The sequence below is a fragment of the Sceloporus undulatus genome, chromosome 3, assembly GCF_019175285.1.
Source record: "Sceloporus undulatus isolate JIND9_A2432 ecotype Alabama chromosome 3, SceUnd_v1.1, whole genome shotgun sequence".
Classification (NCBI taxonomy): domain Eukaryota; kingdom Metazoa; phylum Chordata; class Lepidosauria; order Squamata; family Phrynosomatidae; genus Sceloporus; species Sceloporus undulatus.
The window spans coordinates 215,367,692-215,386,232 of NC_056524.1; the positions used below are offsets into that span (position 1 = coordinate 215,367,692).

An 18,541-nucleotide genomic window follows, 5' to 3' on the forward strand; every position below is an offset into this window, starting at 1 on the left:
TTTGTTAGGGAGTTCCACAGTGGGGCTGCTATTACAGAAAAATCTCTTATGTGTACCCACCAACCTAATATCAAGAGGTATTAGTGGTTTTAGTGCACCTCTAAACTAAAGCCTCGAGCACCTCTTCATGTTAGGTTGGAGGGTACACGTAAGAGGGAACTAAACAAATGTCTAGATACCAATAGGTAGAAACCAGAATAAATACATGAATACATAAACACCTTCTGGCTTGTATTCTCCATTAACTGGCATTGAGAAGCATACTGCTTTGGCTTTGGAGGTGCATCATGACTGTTAATAGCCGTAACCTGTATGAATCATCTAATTCCTTTTTAAAGCCGTCTGAGTTCATGACCATTGATAGAGTTGTGGAAGTGAATTCCACAGATCTGATATACAGTACACTGCATGCAGATGTAAATCCTGTGCTCAGTTGCCTGGGAGTGAGTTCTATTAAATTTAACATATCTATGGACACACATAGTTGTGTTTGTTTCTTCTTATATAGTTTCATAGCAGTTTGGCTGACCTGCTTGGCTAGCATAATCACTAAGACCAAAACAGACCTCTGCATGATAATCAGTATGGAATATATTGTTAATAATAGGAATTCTGGGGCTTCTGTTCCACAAAGTATCTTCCATGCTGCTCTTACTCTGCAGATGTTAATATCTTCCTTTGGAGGTAATGTTTCCAACTTGTCTGATGAGAATGAGCATCAGGCTTGTGCAGTCCTAACTCACATTTCCTCTCCTCCCATCTCATTTTGTCTTCAATGCTACGTTCCTGATAATGTTTGAGAGTTCAGCATTGCCTCTGAAATGAGGAGTTCAGTTTGTCAACCAGGATCTTAAATCAAGTGTGATCTTAAACCACTAGTGTAGGGTGGGGGAAGAGCAAGTTGGTTTGGCTCCCTACTGGCTTCACCAACCCAGAATTCTTTTGTTATATGTATTGTTGCTTGTATATTCTTTTTTTCTTTTAAATCAGTGGTTCCCAACTTGTGGGCCAGGACCCCTTTGGGGGTTGAATGACCCTTTCACAGGGTTGCCTAAGACCATCGGAAAACACATATTTGCATATAGCAATGAAAATAATTTTATGACTGGGGTCACCACAACATGAGGAACTATATTAAAGGGTCACGGCATTAGGAAGGTTGAGAACCACTGTTTCAAATACAATATTAAAAATAAAAAGGTTTATTCCAAGCTGAAAAGCTGTTTAAATCATTTTTAGAACAAGATGTTATTCTAATAGGAGAATTCCAAAATAATCACTCTCTAATCCTTTTAGGTACTATATTAAGGCGCTGGAAGAAGAACTGGTTTGATCTGTGGTCTCATGGCCATTTATTATTTTATGATGACCAACATCGACATGATCTAGAGGACAGAATCCACATGAAAGTTGATTGCATCAACGTCAGAGTGGGGAATGAATGCCGAGGTATAGATGTGATTTTTATTTAACATTTTATTACTTTCCACATGCGAAACTTATCATCAGTGATGATTGAATTAGCTATGACTTGTAATCCAAACATGAATTACTTAGAACTAAGTTTACTTTCAAGGGCTGAATTCACAAAAAGTTATTTCCCACAGTTTAAAACTGTGGTCAGTGATGGTTCTCAATGTGGCACTGTACAGACAGTGCAAAGCTGTTCATATTTAATCAGACATTAACTTCATTAAGTTTAACAGGACTTACTCCCAGGTATGTGTGTATGATTCTATATAAGTGTGCATAGGATTTTAGGTTTATTCTGCTTAATTTAGTAGAAATTGTGAGGACCCACTTGCCTCCTCTAAAGGCAAAATCTCTATGATTCCCCCCCCCCCCCCCCGCAAAAATGGAAGAAATTGGACTGTATGATTCGCCTTACATGCTGAATTAGTGGCAAGCTGAAAAGTTAGTTTTCCACCTTGACTGTTCTGTGCAGAACATCTCATGCAATGATCTTTGTAACTGGGATTTCTGCACATGATTGGTTAGATACTCTGATGGAATGGGCTTGGTTCTATTTTGTACTGCAGAAGGTTAGGGAGTGGTATTTCAGTCCTGTAGGACCCTGGAGATCTGCATCCCCTTCTGTACATCCACACCCTTGGTTTTAAAAACACTCATTAAAGATTTTTTGATTCAAAACATACCCCCCTGGCTCCCTAGGAGGTATGGAGAGAACTTCGGCTACGTTTTACCCACCTTTGGGCTGTCTAAAGCTCAAGGAAAGCCTTGGAAGTGAACCAGTACTTAACATTTTGCTTTCTTATTAAATAAAGGCCTCGTCTGGGCCTGAAAAAAAGGGGAAGAGTCCAAAATATGGTGAAATTACCCCCAAATAAGTGTTTAGAGGAAGAATTGGGGGGGGATGAGGGGATTAATTGGGGGAGAGTCAGAGTTTTCCCACTTCCTTCTGATAAAAAAAGAAAAAGAAGGTGCCTTGGCTATTGGAAGTACAGGACAATTAGATAATGGAAAATAAGCTGAACATGAGCCAGCAGTGAAATGTGGTTCCTAAGAAAGGTAATGCAGTCTTAGGCCTCATCTGCACTGCAGAAATAATGCAGTTTGACACCACTTTAACTACTGTGGCTCTGTGCTAAGGAATTTTGGGATTGGTAGTTTTATGAGATATTTAGTTTTCTCTGTCATAGCTCTGGTGCTACAGCAGACTACAAATCCCAGGATTCCATAGCACTGAGCCATGGCAGTTAAAGCAATGCCAAATTGTATTATTTCTGCAGTGCAGATGAGGCCTTAGGCTGCATTAACAGAACTATAGTATCCAGATTACTTGAAATAGTAATTTCACTCTGTTCTGCACTAGTCTGGTTACATGTAATACTAAGTAAAGTTCTGACTGCCATATTATAAGAAAGACATTGACAGACTGGCATGTGTCCTGAGGAAAACAGGCAGGATGATAGAAGTTCTCAAAACTAAAATCTGAGGAATAATGTAAAAAGTTAGGCATGTTTACCTTACAGAAGAAAAGATTTTTAAGGTGTAACATGACAATGGTTCAAATATCTGAAAAGCTGTCATGCAAAATACTATCATAGAATTGGAAGAGACCACAAGGACCATCCAGTCCAACCCTCTGTCATGCAGGAACTCTCAATCAAAACATACCCGACAAATAGCCATCCAGCCTCTGTTTAAATATTTCCAAGGAAGGAGACGCCACCACTTTCCGAGGAAGTGTGTTCCACTGTTGAACAGCCCTTACTGTCAGGAAGTTCCTCCTAATGTTGAGCTGGAATCTCTTTTCCTGCAGTCTGCATCCATTGGTTCGGGTCCTGTTCTCTGGAGCAGCAGAAAACAAGCTTGCTCCCTTCTCAATATGACATCTCTTCAAGTACTTAAACAGGGCTATCATATCACCTCTATGATGTTGACTTCTGTGTTTCTTCAGAGAGAGCGACTAAAACCAGTTTCAGTTAAACACAAAGAGACACTTCCTAATTCTATGGCCTGTTTGACAGTGAAACAGACTTCCTTGGGAAGTAATTCATCAGAGAGGCATGCTGCCTTTGGAAAATAGTAGACTGGATGGCTCTTTTTTGAGGATGCTATACAGCTGCATCCTTCTTTGCAGGTTTTGTGTTGGGTATTTAGATTTCCACTTTTTCTCAGTTAAATGAGATGTAAGAGAAGAGCTTCTGAGATAAAGGGGCTGAAGGGGCCTTTTGGGGGAAATTAGAGGAATTAAGGATTACTAGTAACAGTAATAATGAAAAACCTGGAAATAGAGAAAAAAGAAAGAAATTGTCTTGTAGGAGAAAGTGAGTGTAAAAGCTGCAGAGAAAAGGCTCAAAGAGACTAGCAGCTGGGAATAATAAGGGGAGGAAGAATACATGGAGAGAAATGCAAGTGAAGGAGGAATGAAAAATACAAAATATTAAGTATTTTCAGTGTAGAGCTCCTGGATCAGCAAACTGTACTTGAAGTGGGAAGGCTGAATCATACCTCCTTAGCTAATGCCTGTACTTCATTTGAGGAGAACTGACTTGTGGGACCTCTGATTATGATGGAAGAATTGTTCAAATTCCAAAAAGGGATAAAATGTAAAAATTATGTCAGGAATTGCCAGCTGAATTTGTTTACCTCTGCCACTGTTTTTTGAATAGTTTCACCTTCCCTTTTTGTAGCTGTTGGGCCTTCATCATGTTCTGCTGTTCTAGAAGGGCCCTAGGATAGAAGGTTTGAGAACCCCTCCTTTAAAAGGCTTCTGCCTTAATTATTTAGCAGTAATGGCTTTGTAGGAATAAAGCAAGCAGAATTTGTATGTGTCTCCATTTGTCAGATGTATCATATATACTCAGCTATAAGTTGACCTCACGTATAAGTTGAGGGCTGTTTCTGCTCACCCTAAAGGCTGGATGGAAGAAGAGAGAACTAAGGTAAATGGTGGTTGCATGATGTCTGGGAGGTGACCAGGCACTGGTGAGACTAATAACGTGCACACATCTCAAAAAAGATTTAAAAACAGCAGAGAATCTGGTGACTACATTAGCAGTGATTATAGTCTTTAACTTTAATGTGATAACTTTGTCAGATTTTAACCCAGAAAAAGTGACAAACATACACAAATTTCTTATTCAGGTCCAATTCTTCATGGCTCTTCTTTAAGAGGAAGTGCCAAAAAGCTGCCACCGCCATGATTTTTCCACCTACACATTCAAAAACTTAGAAGTGCTGCCATGGCAGAGAGAGTAGAGAGGCTTGGTGCTTCTTTTAGGTGTTCCCAGGATGGTCTAAGTTCTAGCCTTTTGCCACTCTACTTGAGATGGTTTTTTTCTTTGCTAAGAGTTAAAGTACAGTACTTGGATAAATCAACCCAGGGTTTTTGGGTCAGTTTTTTGACTAACATTTTTAAACTTATATATGAGTATATACTGTAGGTTTTTACTTTAGATTCTGCAGGACATCTCCATCCTGTGCCTCAGTTGAGCAAGTAGCTCTTTGTCAGGAAGTCAAATAATCTTTTCTTGTTTTTGTTTTGTTTTCTTTCTTTTGAACAGGTCTGCAGCCTCCAGAAGGGAAGTCTAGAGATTGTTTGCTGCAGATCATTTGCCGTGATGGAAAAGTGCTCAGTCTCTGTGCGGAAAGCGCTGATGATTGCTTGTGAGTTATATATATATTTCCTAAGTATCGTATATGCATACACTGGTGCATATACTCATTAGCAATTTTTATTAGCAATACTTGTTAATAAGTATATACTTATCAGCAATTTTTTCTTTTATAATTTCTCTGTTCATGTTTCCTACAGGGCTTGGAAAATTGCTCTCCAAGATGCTAGAACAAATGAGGTACGATGATGTTTCATATTTCTTCTTTCTTGCTGTTGAAAACAGTAGTGAAAGAAATTGCCTTTTATCTCTTGCTGTCTTAAATAGCACTGAAGTCTGCATCTCTAATGATGCAGTGGAAGGAGGATTTGCACAGTAGACTGAGAAGGGGACATTTTTTTAATAGCCACACAAGAGACTGAATATGAGTATTGGCTGACCTATTTCTATTGGGTTTTCTGTGGGCGCACTGAACTATTGATGAAGAGCTGGGATTAATACTGACTTCACACAGTCCATTACTCTATTGGCAGGCTGTTAGAGCAGGTGTCCCTCAGCTAGCCCAAGCAGAGTGCATGCCAGCCTAGTGGAACATAGTAATGGTACTAACAGCTTTAGTAGCAATTTTTACTAATCTTGATTAAAAGGGGACTGCTTAAATCAGGGGTGCAGAGCGTAGGACCTTCCAAGTGTTGTTGAACTGCAATTCTCATAAACACTAATCAGCATAGTGAGGGAAGAAGAATCTTAGGAGTTGTAGTCCAGCAAAATCAAGAGGGCCACATATTTTCCATCTCTAGAGAAAGGAGGTATATTTTGGAAGAATCTTACCATTTAGGGGTGTGTGTGTGTGTGTGGGAGAAATGATGGTAAGCATTCCATTCAGGGCCTTCTATTTGGTAATCCAAAGCTGACTCATGCACTGAGCCTGAGTGGCTCACTGCAGAATCTTCCAAAGCAAATACAAAACCAGATGTAGATATGTTAGTCCATAAGAATTAAGCAAAACCCAAATCCTCAGGTGGAAAATACCTTTGTTAGAATTCTTCCTCAAAGGTTCCATCCGCTCCAATCCCCTAGACAATATTCATGGTTTGGAGTGAGCTGACTTTTAAAAAATCTCAAGTACCACTTAAAACTTAAGTTTCAGCTTTGCTTATTTTTGAACTGTGTTGCTTCTCTCTGTATCTACGTTTTGCCACCTCAGAAAGCTGATGGTTTTGCCTAAGGCAAGAGACAGGTTTCTCAGTTTGCAGCCAGCCTAATGTTTTTTTTTAAAAAATGGAAACCCGCTATTTCTTCACAGTATGCATTTGCTACGTTTGATTTAATACCGGCACACCTGCTAGTTACTCATTCAGTCTAAAACTGCCATCTTTTGACTGAATTTAACTGTGGACCTCATAGTTCCAATATTTAGACCAATTTTTGGATTTCCCTGCTTTCCCTGTAGCCTCTAACTTTTATGTCACCTTGTATGTTGAAGACTTCTGGAGGATTCGAAAGCCTGTATACTTCTGTGGAATTTTAGTTCATGTTAACAAAGGTTTGCCTACTTGTGGAATCTGTATATTTTTGAACATTGGTTGTAGTTGCTTTCATTTTCTTTTTCTTCTGCTTTTTTTTTTTAGCCTGATAGGGATTCAGTAGTGAAAACTGGAACATATTTCCAACCCCAGCAGCTGATGGCTTCCATGTCAGTGGAGTGGGAAAATCTGGTTCAGGTTTTAGTCTCAGCTATAAAGGAGCTTATACAAAGAGCTATTCCTTTCCCCCAAAACAGGGTAAAGAATCTTGGACGACTCCTTTAAAGTTCGGTTTAAAACCTAAGATTTACCACTCCACCTACATAAGAACCACTAGCTGCCCTGCTGTGCTTATTCCATCATCTCTCATTCTGTATCTATCTACCTGCCTTCACAAAGACTTGGAGCAAGTTGTGGGCAGCAGGGTTACACCTTTTGAGTACCTATAGTCTGTACCTATATCAGATGAGAGTCAAATATCAGATTCTGTCTTTTGTGCATGGGGAGTACAAAGCAAGTTGACTGAGAACTGTGATATTGTCAGCGCCTCTGTTGTTAGCTCTGTGACCTGATTCCAGTAGGAGCAAAAGAAAAAGAAGAAAATAGCCCTAGTCAGAGCTATGCAGAAGGAGTCCTTTCTTTACAAATTGTTATGAACTATTTTTTTTAATCCACCCATATTGGTTCAGTCAGTACCTGCATAAAGGTAAAAAGAATCAAGATCCTCTTGAAGGGTCAGTGAATACATTTGGGAAACTAATAATAATAATAAAATAATAAATTGTTTATTTGTTAACCGCTTTTCCTACGATCAAAGCTGTGTACAGTATCATTAAAAACAAACAATAAGAACAATTAAAAATCCACATCTAAATACATATTAAAAAAGTAAATTGAAACAAGATTAAAAACATATTATATCATGTAATAAACTATTAAAACCAAAGACAACAGAGGGGAGATGGTCTCAGATGGAATTGGGAGGGTAGGCTTGTAGGAAGAGATGAGTCATTAGAGCCTTCTTAAAGGCTTCCACCGTTCCACTAAGGCGAATCTCTTCTGGTAGGGCATTCCATAGAGAAGGCGCCACTGCTGTGAATGCCCTTTGTTGTGTAATCGCCAGTCTCACCTTAGGGTAGCTGAGTAAGGGTTTTCCTGTAGATCTGAGTGTGCGGGGAGGATTATGTAGGGAGAGGCGTTGCCTCAAGTAACCCGGGCCTCAGCCCAACTGGCAATGAAGAAAGTCTAGATCAGTTTTCTTCATTTGTTTTTAAGCGTGGGAATGACATGCATACTATGGGTGCAACATACATACTTAAAAATAACTTCGCATATAATATTAGCCATGACTGTTTCTATAGTGCTCATTCACTCATGTTCATGTACACCCATCATCACACTCACTGGCATCCATCACCCATCTACTGCTATGTCTGCTCCTCTTGGGTTGGGTTTAGACTTGAGTCCCATCTCCAAGATATCTCATTATGTACTGTATATGCTAATATTCCAAAATCCAAAATACTTCTGGTCTGAAGCATAAGGGGACCCAGCCTGTACCTATAAGGGAATCAAGAAAGAGTACATAGACAGGTTTAGCTCTCATCCACGGGGATTTTTAAAAAGCCCCAAACCTTGCATTGAATGTTTTCTGGAGCATTTTCTTACCCAGGAATTCCAGTGTATTTAAAAGGATAAGAAAGCCTCATGTCCATAAGAGTGTTTTTGGGTTCTTAATAATGTATATTCCACACTATCTATGCTATTTCTTACTCAGAGTCAGAAAACATATATTCAAATGAGGTGGAACATTCGTTCTGAATAGCTCAGAGACCATCTACTTTGCCTCCCCCTTCCCAGTAACCAGCATATTATTTGTTTCCTAAAAACACCAACACTCTTTATTTCCAACGAAGGGAAACACTTTTCCCCAGTTTAGGAAGCCAGGACAAATTCTGGCTGAAAACAACAGTTTTTGTTTGTTGGTAGGAAGAGCTAACATTAATGATATTGTGGAATAATTCTCTCTCAGGAATAAAAATAGTTTTTGCTGAGGAAAATGTGTTCTAATGAAGGGTCATGCCACAGACAAACACAACTTGTCACTTGGATGTTGCAGTAATGCTTGCAAGCAGATTTCCCATATATAGTGTGTCATCTGCTGGTTTTCATATTTTCTGCCCTAACATAGAAAAAGCTGAGGTGTAGATGTGGCTTATTTTGTGGAATGGTGCCAGTGTAGATCTTTGGTTAGTGGACCATGAGCCAGTTCTAAGCTAATGAAATAGTTGTCTCCCCTCACAGTTCATCCATTGTGGAAATATTGTTCAGTTAGTGTGGCTACCATACTGTAATTAGATCAAGCCTTTTGTGGTGTACCAGCCTCACTACCCATCTGTATGTCTTCCTTCAGAGGATATGATGTGTTGGGACCACCACCATTGTTGTACTATATTCTGTAGGCATACATTACTGGAATAGACATTTCTTTCTAAACTCAGATTGTTTATCAGCGGCTTAGATCCCTGCTGTATTCCCTGTTTGAAGCTGCTTAATAAATAGCCCACATGTCTTGAAAGGCAGACTGTTAAGCAGTGTCCTTGTTTGTTGTTCTTGTTTCCCCATTGTCAAACTTCAGATATTTCATTTGTACACAAAATTTCTTCATGCTCTGCTTCTCTGCAGTGGAAACTCCTTGAGACTGGATACTGCAGTTCCTCCAAGGCTTGATGGTGTCCATGATGTGCTCCCTCAGGGACCTGGGAGCCAGTGTATGCCTTCTACACAAGCTTGCTCTTTTTCATGCCCTAAATTCATGCAATGCCTCCCCCTCTATCTTTTTATTTTTTGAATTTGTTTAAAAAATTATATGGTAAAGATTACTTAGTGTAAGACACACTTCAAAGAATTCTAGCACTGTTTCCTTGTCTGCATCCTTTCTTGGTCCTGATCATTCACAAATGATGTCTCTGGCTACTTTATGATGAGATGAGAACAGGCTTCTTCCATCCCTGTCACTCTTTATCTCTTCTTGAGCCTTCCTGGGTAGAATCAAGCATCTGTGTACTTGCAGCCCTTCCATTTTTGAGCAAGGAGGAGGTTGCTTCTCATCTAAGCACTCTTGCTGGCTTTTCTGTGTCATGTTTCACACTCAAAATGGCATCAGACAGGTAAATGCCATCAGCAAAACACAACAGATTTGCTAGAACAATTTTGTCCCATTATATTTTTGTCTTTGCAGAAAAAAAAACAACAACTAGATGGTAGGTGGCTAAACTGGGGTATGTTGTGATTCTGTGTGTTAAGAGACAATTATTTCATCAGCTTAGAACTAGCTCAGGGTCCACTAACCAAAGACCTACATTGTTCTAGTAGGATAAAGTTCAATCCCGGCAGTCATTCTCTGTGGATTGCTACTATGACACCTTCCCCAGAGTCCTGTGGTTTTTCTCATGTGCCAGTATATGGACTATTCCCATTTCTCTTCTGTCTATTATGGAATGAAGGGTAACACTGGAAAGCTATATTTCTGCTTTTTGTTCCGCAGTAGTATTATTTCTTCCAGTTAAGTATGATTGATCAGAAATTCTAATTTCACTTCAGTTCCTAATGAATGGATTATTTATAAATCCCTGGCTTTTATCTGTTCAGAAGCATTTGCGCTTTAACAGTGTGAACAACTGCTGTAACATTTTTTTTTGATGTCCCTAGGCCTATATTGGTTCCGAAGTGACATATGAAGACAATTCAATTTCCTCCGCACCTCCTCCATATACAGCTTATGCTACACCATCACCTGAGGTAGGTAGTAAAAAGAAATTATATAAAGAAAGGTTGGTTAGTGAAACTTGGTTAAAACTGTGGCTTTTCCCATTTTTAATGTAAACTTATGCTGGAAAACTGTGGCTCTTGGCATTTTGTAATGTTATGTGTACTTATGTTCTGACAGTTTCAGCTGTCATGAGGAAGTAGGGTGGGGTGTAGGGCTGGAGTTGCTGATGAAGGAAAGCTCCACTTTGCTTGGGTTGTCCTGTTAGCACCTTATCTGGTCTTGCATCACAAAAGCATGAGTGTGTTCTTAGTTGTAGACTGTGATAAAGTTTTCAGTTTAAGAGAATTTGTTGCTGCACTTCAGTTTTTTTAAAAAAGAATATTTGGAAATTCTTTGTCAAATGGATTCCTAACCAGCATTTGTAATTTCAACAGGTTTATGGCTACCCACAGTATAATGGTGCATATCCACCTCCAGGACCTCAGGTTATCTATACCTCTAATGGACAAACATATATAATCCCTTACCAATATCCAAATCAAGGTAATTGCTTTTTTTTTCTTGATGGGCTCATCTAGAATTTTGCAGTTTGGATTAGATGCACTATTTCTTTCTTTAAAAAAAATCAAGGCATTTTCTTACTTTCCAGTTAATTAATGCATGGAAAATATATCTTACCAGCACTCCTTCCTGTGATACACAGGCTACACTGATTTCCAGTACCTTTTTCTTTGATAGTCATAGAACTGTGACATTCATCAGTTTGAAGAATAACACAGACAAACAATTTTAGATTTTAGACATCCTACCACCTTGTTAGATGAAGGGAATGCTGTGGATATAATATATCTTGATTTCAGTAAGGCCTTTGGCAAAGTTCCCCATGACATTCTTGCAAACAAGCTTGTAAAATGTGGGCTAGACAAGGCAACTGTTACGTGGATTTGTAATTGGTTGACCGGACAAACCCAAAGGGTGCTCAACAATGGTTCCTTTTCATCCTGGAGAGAAGTGACCAGTGAGGTCCCACAGGGCTCTATCCTGGGCCCAGTATTGTTCAACATCTTTATCAATGACTTGGAGGAAAAAATTGGGGGAATACTTATCAAATTTTCAGATGACACCAAATTAGGAGGAATAGCTAATACTCCAGAGGACAGGATCAAAATTCAAAACAACCTGAACAGACTAGAAAGCTGGGCCAAAGCTAACAAAATGAACTTCAACAGGGAGAAATGTAAGGTACTGCACTTAGGGCAAAAAAATGAAATGCACAGATATAGGATGGGGGACACCTGGCTTAAGGAGACAACATGTGAAAGGGATCTAGGAGTCCAAGTAGACCACAAGTTGAACATGAGTCAACAGTGCGATGCGGCAGCTATCAAGGCCAATGCGATTTTAGGCTGCATCAATAGAAGTATAGTGTCTAGATCAAGGGAAGTAATAGTGCCACTATATTCTGCTCTGGTCAGGCCCCACCTGGAATATTGTGTCCAGTTCTGGGCGCCACAATTCAAAAAGGACATTAAGAAACTGGAGCATGTCCAAAGGAGGGTGACTAAAATGATGAAGGGTTTGGAAACCATGCCCTATGAGGAACGCCTTAGGGAGCTGGGGATGTTTAGCCTGGAGAAAAGAAGGTTAAGAGGTGATATGATAGCCCTGTTTAAATATTTGAAGGGATGTCATATTGAGGAGGGAGCAAGCTTGTTTTCTGCTGCTCCAGAGACTAGGACCAGGAGCAATGGATGCAAGCTGCAGGAAAAGAGATTCCACCTCAACATTAGGAGGAACTTCCTGACAGTAAGGGCTGTTCGACAGTGGAACACACTTCCTCGGAGTGTAGTGAAGTCTCCCTCCTTGGAGGTCTTCAAACGGAGGCTGGATGGCCATCTGTCAGGGATGCTTTGATCTGGATTTCCTGCATGGCAGGGGGTTGGACTGGATGGCCCTTGCGGTCTCTTCCAGCTCTATGATTCTATGATAATCCTCATGTTTTAACAATATATTTAAAAAGTTGGAGAAGTGTACATTTAATGCACTAGTGATATATAACAGTTTAAACTGCATTTCTGTGCACCCTTAACTGGAAGTAAGTCCTGTTCAACATAAGGAGTTAACCTCTGAGTAGACCTGCACAAGACTGCATTGCTAAACATACATTGTGTCTAACAGGAATATAGTATATTTAGTGGTCATAGTTGGTTATAGTCATAAAAGAATGTTCTTATGTAAATAATGGAGATTTGATGCCATGGTGTGACTCTCAGACATTAAAAGTTTGAATATTTTGATATATGGAGAGACATCTGATTCAACAGTGTGATGCGACACCTAAAAAGGCCAATACAATTTTAGTCTAGGTCAAGAGAAGTAATAGTGACACTCTATTCCGCTCTGGTCAGGCCTCACCTGGAATACTGTGTCCAGTTCTGGGCAGCACAATTCAAAAAGGACATTGAGAAACTGGAGCATGTTCAAAGGAGGATGACTAAAATGGTGAAGGGTCTGGAAACCATGTCCTGTGAGGAACGACTTAGGGAGCTGGGGATGTTCAGCCTGGAGAAGAGAAGGTTAAGACATGATATGATAGCCCTGTTTAAATATTTGAAGGGGTGTCATATTGAGGATGGAGCAGGCTTGTTTTCCACTTCTCCAGAGTCTAGAACACAGAACAATGGATGCAAGCTATAGGAAAAGAGATTCCAGCTCAACATTAGGAGGAACCTTCTTGACAGTAAGAGCTGTTTGACCGTGGAATGCACTCCCTCAGTGTGGTGGATTCACCTTCTTTGGACACCTTTAAAAAAGGCTGATTGACCATCTGTTGGGGATGCTTTGATTGTGAGTTCCTGCATGGCAGGGGGGGTTGGACTACATGGCCCTTCCAACTGTGTGATTCTATGATTTGAACATGACTTCTCAGCTCGTAATTAGCTTACCACTTCTTAGTTTAGCCCTTGTTACTAGGTATTAACAATATGATGAAGCAAAGATGTTTTATAACAGTTGTGCATGATGTGTGATCGTCTCATGTGCTTGTGTAACATAACAACTGTATTTGTTTTAGGGATTAGGGATTATGCTGTATTTGAACTTGCTTCTACATCAGTCTTCCAGTTGTTTCACGAAAGTGGTATCTGGATTCACAATGGCTGTGATTTCTCTGAAACACTAAAATGTGCTTTCAGGTTTTGTAAATAAGCCAGATATGCATGTTTCCCCAAAGACAACATGATATCTGAATGTAACACCTTCCTTCGCATTATTTTCCATTTTGTGTATATGAAGCATAGTGATTCTGATTTTTTGGTATGTTTGTAGTGGAGCTATTTAGTCTAACTGCCAGACCTGACTTCTCCTGTGTAACTATGTTCAGCTCCCAACGTTAAGGAGATCCAACATCTCTTGTGCAAAATGAAATGAAAAAGTTCAAGTTTAATTCATTTGTATACTATGATGTTTTCCTTTACAGGTCCCTATGGCCATCCTCCTGCAAATCATGTCATAATCAGAGAACGTTATCGGGATAATGATGGAGACCTAGCACTGGGCATGCTTGCTGGAGCAGCAACGGGAATGGCCTTGGGCTCATTGTTCTGGGTGTTCTAATTTTCCCCAGAAGAAACAAGGCAAGGGAGATACCAAATCCTCTGTGTGCAATAAAGTATGAATTTGTAAAGTACTCCAGTTTAATCTACAGATTTTAAAACTAATTTCTAGTAATACTTTTGCTAGTTACACACTGGAATCGTAGTTAAGAAAATGCTCAATCTTCCCAAAGGTGCACTTTAGCTGCAGAGCGGTTAACCTAATGAATTGTGGTTAGATGGCTTTGTCAGTCCATGCATTGATAAGGAAGTCATGGTAATATCAATGACACACATGTTGCTAATGAGTGGCTGCAGTTGACTGATTTTTCAATATTCACCACCTTGTACATTATTTTGGCTGCCTCAGAGTGTCAACTGCAGAGAATAACTACTAATGAATGCAAAATATCTCAAGTTTGTTTTAACACTCCTTGTAAATAAAGATGTTGATTTAGTGGACAATCCATAGGATCCATTTTATATTTCCGTATGTATGCAACTCCTTCATTTCAGTGGCTGACTGGATTAAAAATAGTTACATACTTAATCACTATAGTGTGTACTGTTTTCTTGTAGACACCCTTTCTAAAGGCTAAGCAGTAAAGACTCTGGGCTTTGTCCACAGAACATTAACAACTGCATTATAAAAGTAGGAAGGCATTTGATTAACATACAAACCATTCCAACATTCTAAAATTTGCTCTTTTATTTAGCTCTTAAGCCAAAGTTCAATTGTTCGTTAATTAGAGTAGACCTATTGTATTGATGGATCTTACACAAGTGCTGACTTAGCACATTTCCATTAATTGTACATCTACTCTAGTTTGAGACTAACAATTGAATTTAGGCTATTATGTAACAGTTATTGGAGATAAACTTTAATGTTGGCCTGGGGGGGGTCTGTGGGTAAACAATTATTCAGCATTTTTAATAAATAGATACAGTGGTGCCTCGGGTTACGAAATTAATTCGTTCCGCGGCTAATTTCGTAACCCGAAAAACCTTCGTAAGCCGAAACAATAAATCCCTATGGGATTTATTCGTATCCCGAAAAATTCGTAACCTGGGTATTTCGTATCCCGAGGTACCACTGTACTGGGGAAAAGCTGAGAGCATACCAGCCATAAATGTGTTTAAAGCTTAGGAATATGGAAACTCTTTAAATAGAGAATGGAGGATAATGGAAACTTACTGTATACACGTATTTGACCACCAACTATCTTAAACTGGAAGGTGCACTTCTCAGGCACCCTATAATCTGTCTGCAATTGTTAAGGTTATTTACATTTTCAGGGTTCAGCCTTGTTAATATGGTACTTCTTGATCAGCTTCACTTACTGCTTTTGACTCTCACATAGCTGTGTAAGAAGCAGGAGAACTAAGCAGGCACTCTTACCAAGAAGCAATTATTTTCAGTAGTAAATTTCAGCCTCCAGTTTTAGTTATACAAATGGATTCTTTATTGGTTGGACACACAGAGTATACTTTATATACATCATGTACTTTGTGTGTTCTGTTGAATTCTGAGCTCTATAGTATGTTTTGACTAGGTTGGTGAACCTAACAGCAGCAAATGAAGAAACTTTGGTCATACCACTTGCCATATACTGGCAAGCACTAACACAATGCATTTGGCTCCTTTTGAAATGCAGCCATTTAATTGTGATCTGCTCTAAAGTCAGTTGATGGCACTGAAGTCTTTAATGTTGGCTTCTGTAGGCCTTGTATTACACATTTGCCACTGTTTGCCTTGGAGAGGGGTGTAGGCAACAGCTGTTGAAACTTAATGAAGAAGACATGGTTGCATGAAGCACCTGTTGAAATGTAGAAGTGTATGCTTTTAAAGTAATCCTCCCACTGGGCTATTTGCTGACAGGGTCCATTTCTAAGAACAATCTGGGGCATTTCACATGAGTACTGTGAACTGAAGAAAATATGAACTGAAAATGAATATATATTTCAAAAGTTTCTGTGTCCTTTTATATGATTATTTAATTATGTTGGAAACCTTCAAGAGAATCTGATCATGTAATAAAAATCAATTCCAGCTTCTGTTTTGATTTTCTTTTTCCTTTCCATGTAATCTGTTTAGTGCAATTTTTAAGAGTCTGTTTCTTTTGTGCTATTGTATGTGTTATATAGAATTAACTGAAACCTCCCATTTTTATGTCTTTGTACTTTGTGAGGAAAGAAAAAAATAAATTTAATATTGGAACTGCTGGTGATTAAAAAGTGTATACTTCTCTGCTATTTTTTGATAACTAGCAAATTTTAAGATAGTGGTAGCCACAGGTTATCACAATATAACTCAAAAATATCAATCTGCTACATTTTTATTTGAATGTTTTCATTTCATAATGCAGTGTCACTTGGACACAAAATGTTTACCAACTAGATTGTAAAACAACACTTAAATTGGATGATCACTATTACAGCACAGTTGCTGTTGACATTCAGTTAGTTGCAACAGCAGACAAAGTAGTTTAATGAGTGGGATACAGAGAGAGCTTGGGAAAGTTACTGTTTGGTCTGCAAAGGGGGGTGTTGAATGAATGAGGTGGCAGTGAGTGGGATGAGTGATAAGTGAGTGGGTTGCATCATGTGAATGCAACGCTGGAGGTGCTCATAATGGCGTGTGCCGTGTGGACCGGCATGCACCAAAATGGCACCATGAGGGTGGAATTAGGGTGTTGAGCGTGAGGACGCTGTGCCCTAACTCCACCCACAGGGAGGCGCTTTCTGCCAGTCTGTACATGGCCAAAGTGTGTGAATGAGGTGGGTAAAAGAGCATGAGAAAGAGAGAGTAGAATGAAGCTACATCAATAATTTATTTGCAGATGACACTGTTACTAGCAGAAAATAGCAATACTTGGAACCATGCTGATGAAAACTAAGAAAATGAAAAAGCATGGCTACAATTGAATACAGTCACCCCTCCATATATAAAATGTCAAAATCAAGGTTTATTTTCTTGGAATTTGTATTTTTTGGAATATTTTCAAGCTGCAGATGGATTCACCATTTTACTATGCCATTATATGTAATAGGACTTGTGCATCTTTATTTTTTTACTCTGTTTCATTTCAGTTAATTTAAGTAAAAGCTCACCCAGCTGCAGAGCAAGCATCACATTCTGGGAATGGTTATGTGGTGTTTTGGAGGGAGGGGGTTGGATTTTAAAAAAAATACATTGGGGGCTTGGGGAAGTCTGGGGGTGTCCAGTGGGACAGCAGAAATGGGATCCATGAGCCACATGCAGCCCATGGGCTGGATGTTGTCCTCTCCTACACTCAAGAATGCCACAGCCCTAAATTTGGAAGATCTAAGCGGGGCTGTTGATCACTAGGGTCCTCAGAAGTTTCTCATTCGTAAGGTCACCATGTGTCAAAGCCAACCTGACAGTAAATAATACTACCACATGTTTTCCCTTTGGTAGAAAACTATCTGGAAGCTGAAATTGTAGTGTGGATTGACACACTAGTTTGTTTAAAAGATGAAAGAAGAACCCAGGTGAAAGTTCTCCATTTCTATCTTGGTGATTGACATGTTGACATGTCATTCGACCAATAGTCTGTTGGACTGGAGAAGCCTCATGTGGCATAATCAATTACTGCATATACATAGGGCTGTGGGGATTTAATTGGATATATGGAATTTTTTGAAACACTTGTTTCCAGTTTAGACAGTTTGTAATGCAAGCAATACAGCATAATGACTGCACCTATACATTAGCAATTGTTTGGTTAAGCAGCTAAGGTCTGGTTAACAAATACGTTGATGTTACAAGAATCAAAACATCATATTTGCAAAGACACATGAAATAAATAAAGAACAAAGTTCAGAAGTCTAGACGTTCTCTTTCTAATGTAGACTTTCACAAGCAGAAATCAATAGCCTAAAATTCTGGAAACCAGAATTGCCCTCTCTGCTCATAGCACTTCAAAATACATCTCCCCTCATTTTAGCTGTGCCATTAACCTCATTCACCAGATCTCATGCTAAAAGATTTATTAGATGTTACCATACAGTATGATCTTAATAGTATTTTACTTGTATTGAGTATACAGTATGCCCGCGCCATGCGAAGACACATTTTACACAGCTTCCAGTTTACACGGAAGCCATGCGGGGAGAACAACAATGGCATGTGTGTCCGTGGCACACGCCGTGCCGCCACATACACCCGCCCATTATTTCCGATGGGACTCAAGCATAGGTGGATTTTCCCTTATGTGGGGGGATCTAGAATGGATCCCCTGTGTAAGGAGAGGGCCCATTGTATTTAAGAAAATTATGTGAATATTCAGTTTGGGCAGAAATGTCAACTGAAATGGGTTCAGACTTAAGAACTATACTGTTTCAGGTAAAGAACATTTATTCTGTTTATCAGTAATGCATTGGAAGAAAATATTAAACTAATGTTCATCCCTATATTTAAATGGCTTTTGCCATTGGTTTTTTTTTTTTTATCATATTGGGACGTTGGATTGTATCAATAATCCTTTTTCCAGATAAGAACTATATCAGAGAAGGTGGACCACTAGATGGCAGGCAAAATCAAGCAAT

The 18,541-nt window shown here is 39.3% G+C and overlaps 1 protein-coding gene across 1 annotated transcript in view; it reads left to right on the forward strand.

Annotated features, from left to right (window-relative positions):
• The window catches only part of PLEKHB2 (pleckstrin homology domain containing B2), a 28,145-nt gene extending 13,232 nt beyond the window's left edge, over window positions 1–14,913 (forward strand). The window contains exons 3-8 of the mRNA XM_042457321.1: window positions 1,297–1,449; window positions 5,031–5,133; window positions 5,282–5,321; window positions 10,319–10,408; window positions 10,814–10,922; window positions 13,858–14,913. Coding sequence (XP_042313255.1) covers window positions 1,297–1,449; window positions 5,031–5,133; window positions 5,282–5,321; window positions 10,319–10,408; window positions 10,814–10,922; window positions 13,858–13,994 — 632 coding nt within the window. The 3' untranslated portion in view covers window positions 13,995–14,913. The remainder of the gene's footprint in view (window positions 1–1,296; window positions 1,450–5,030; window positions 5,134–5,281; window positions 5,322–10,318; window positions 10,409–10,813; window positions 10,923–13,857) is intronic.
• Window positions 14,914–18,541: the final 3,628 nt, after the last annotated feature.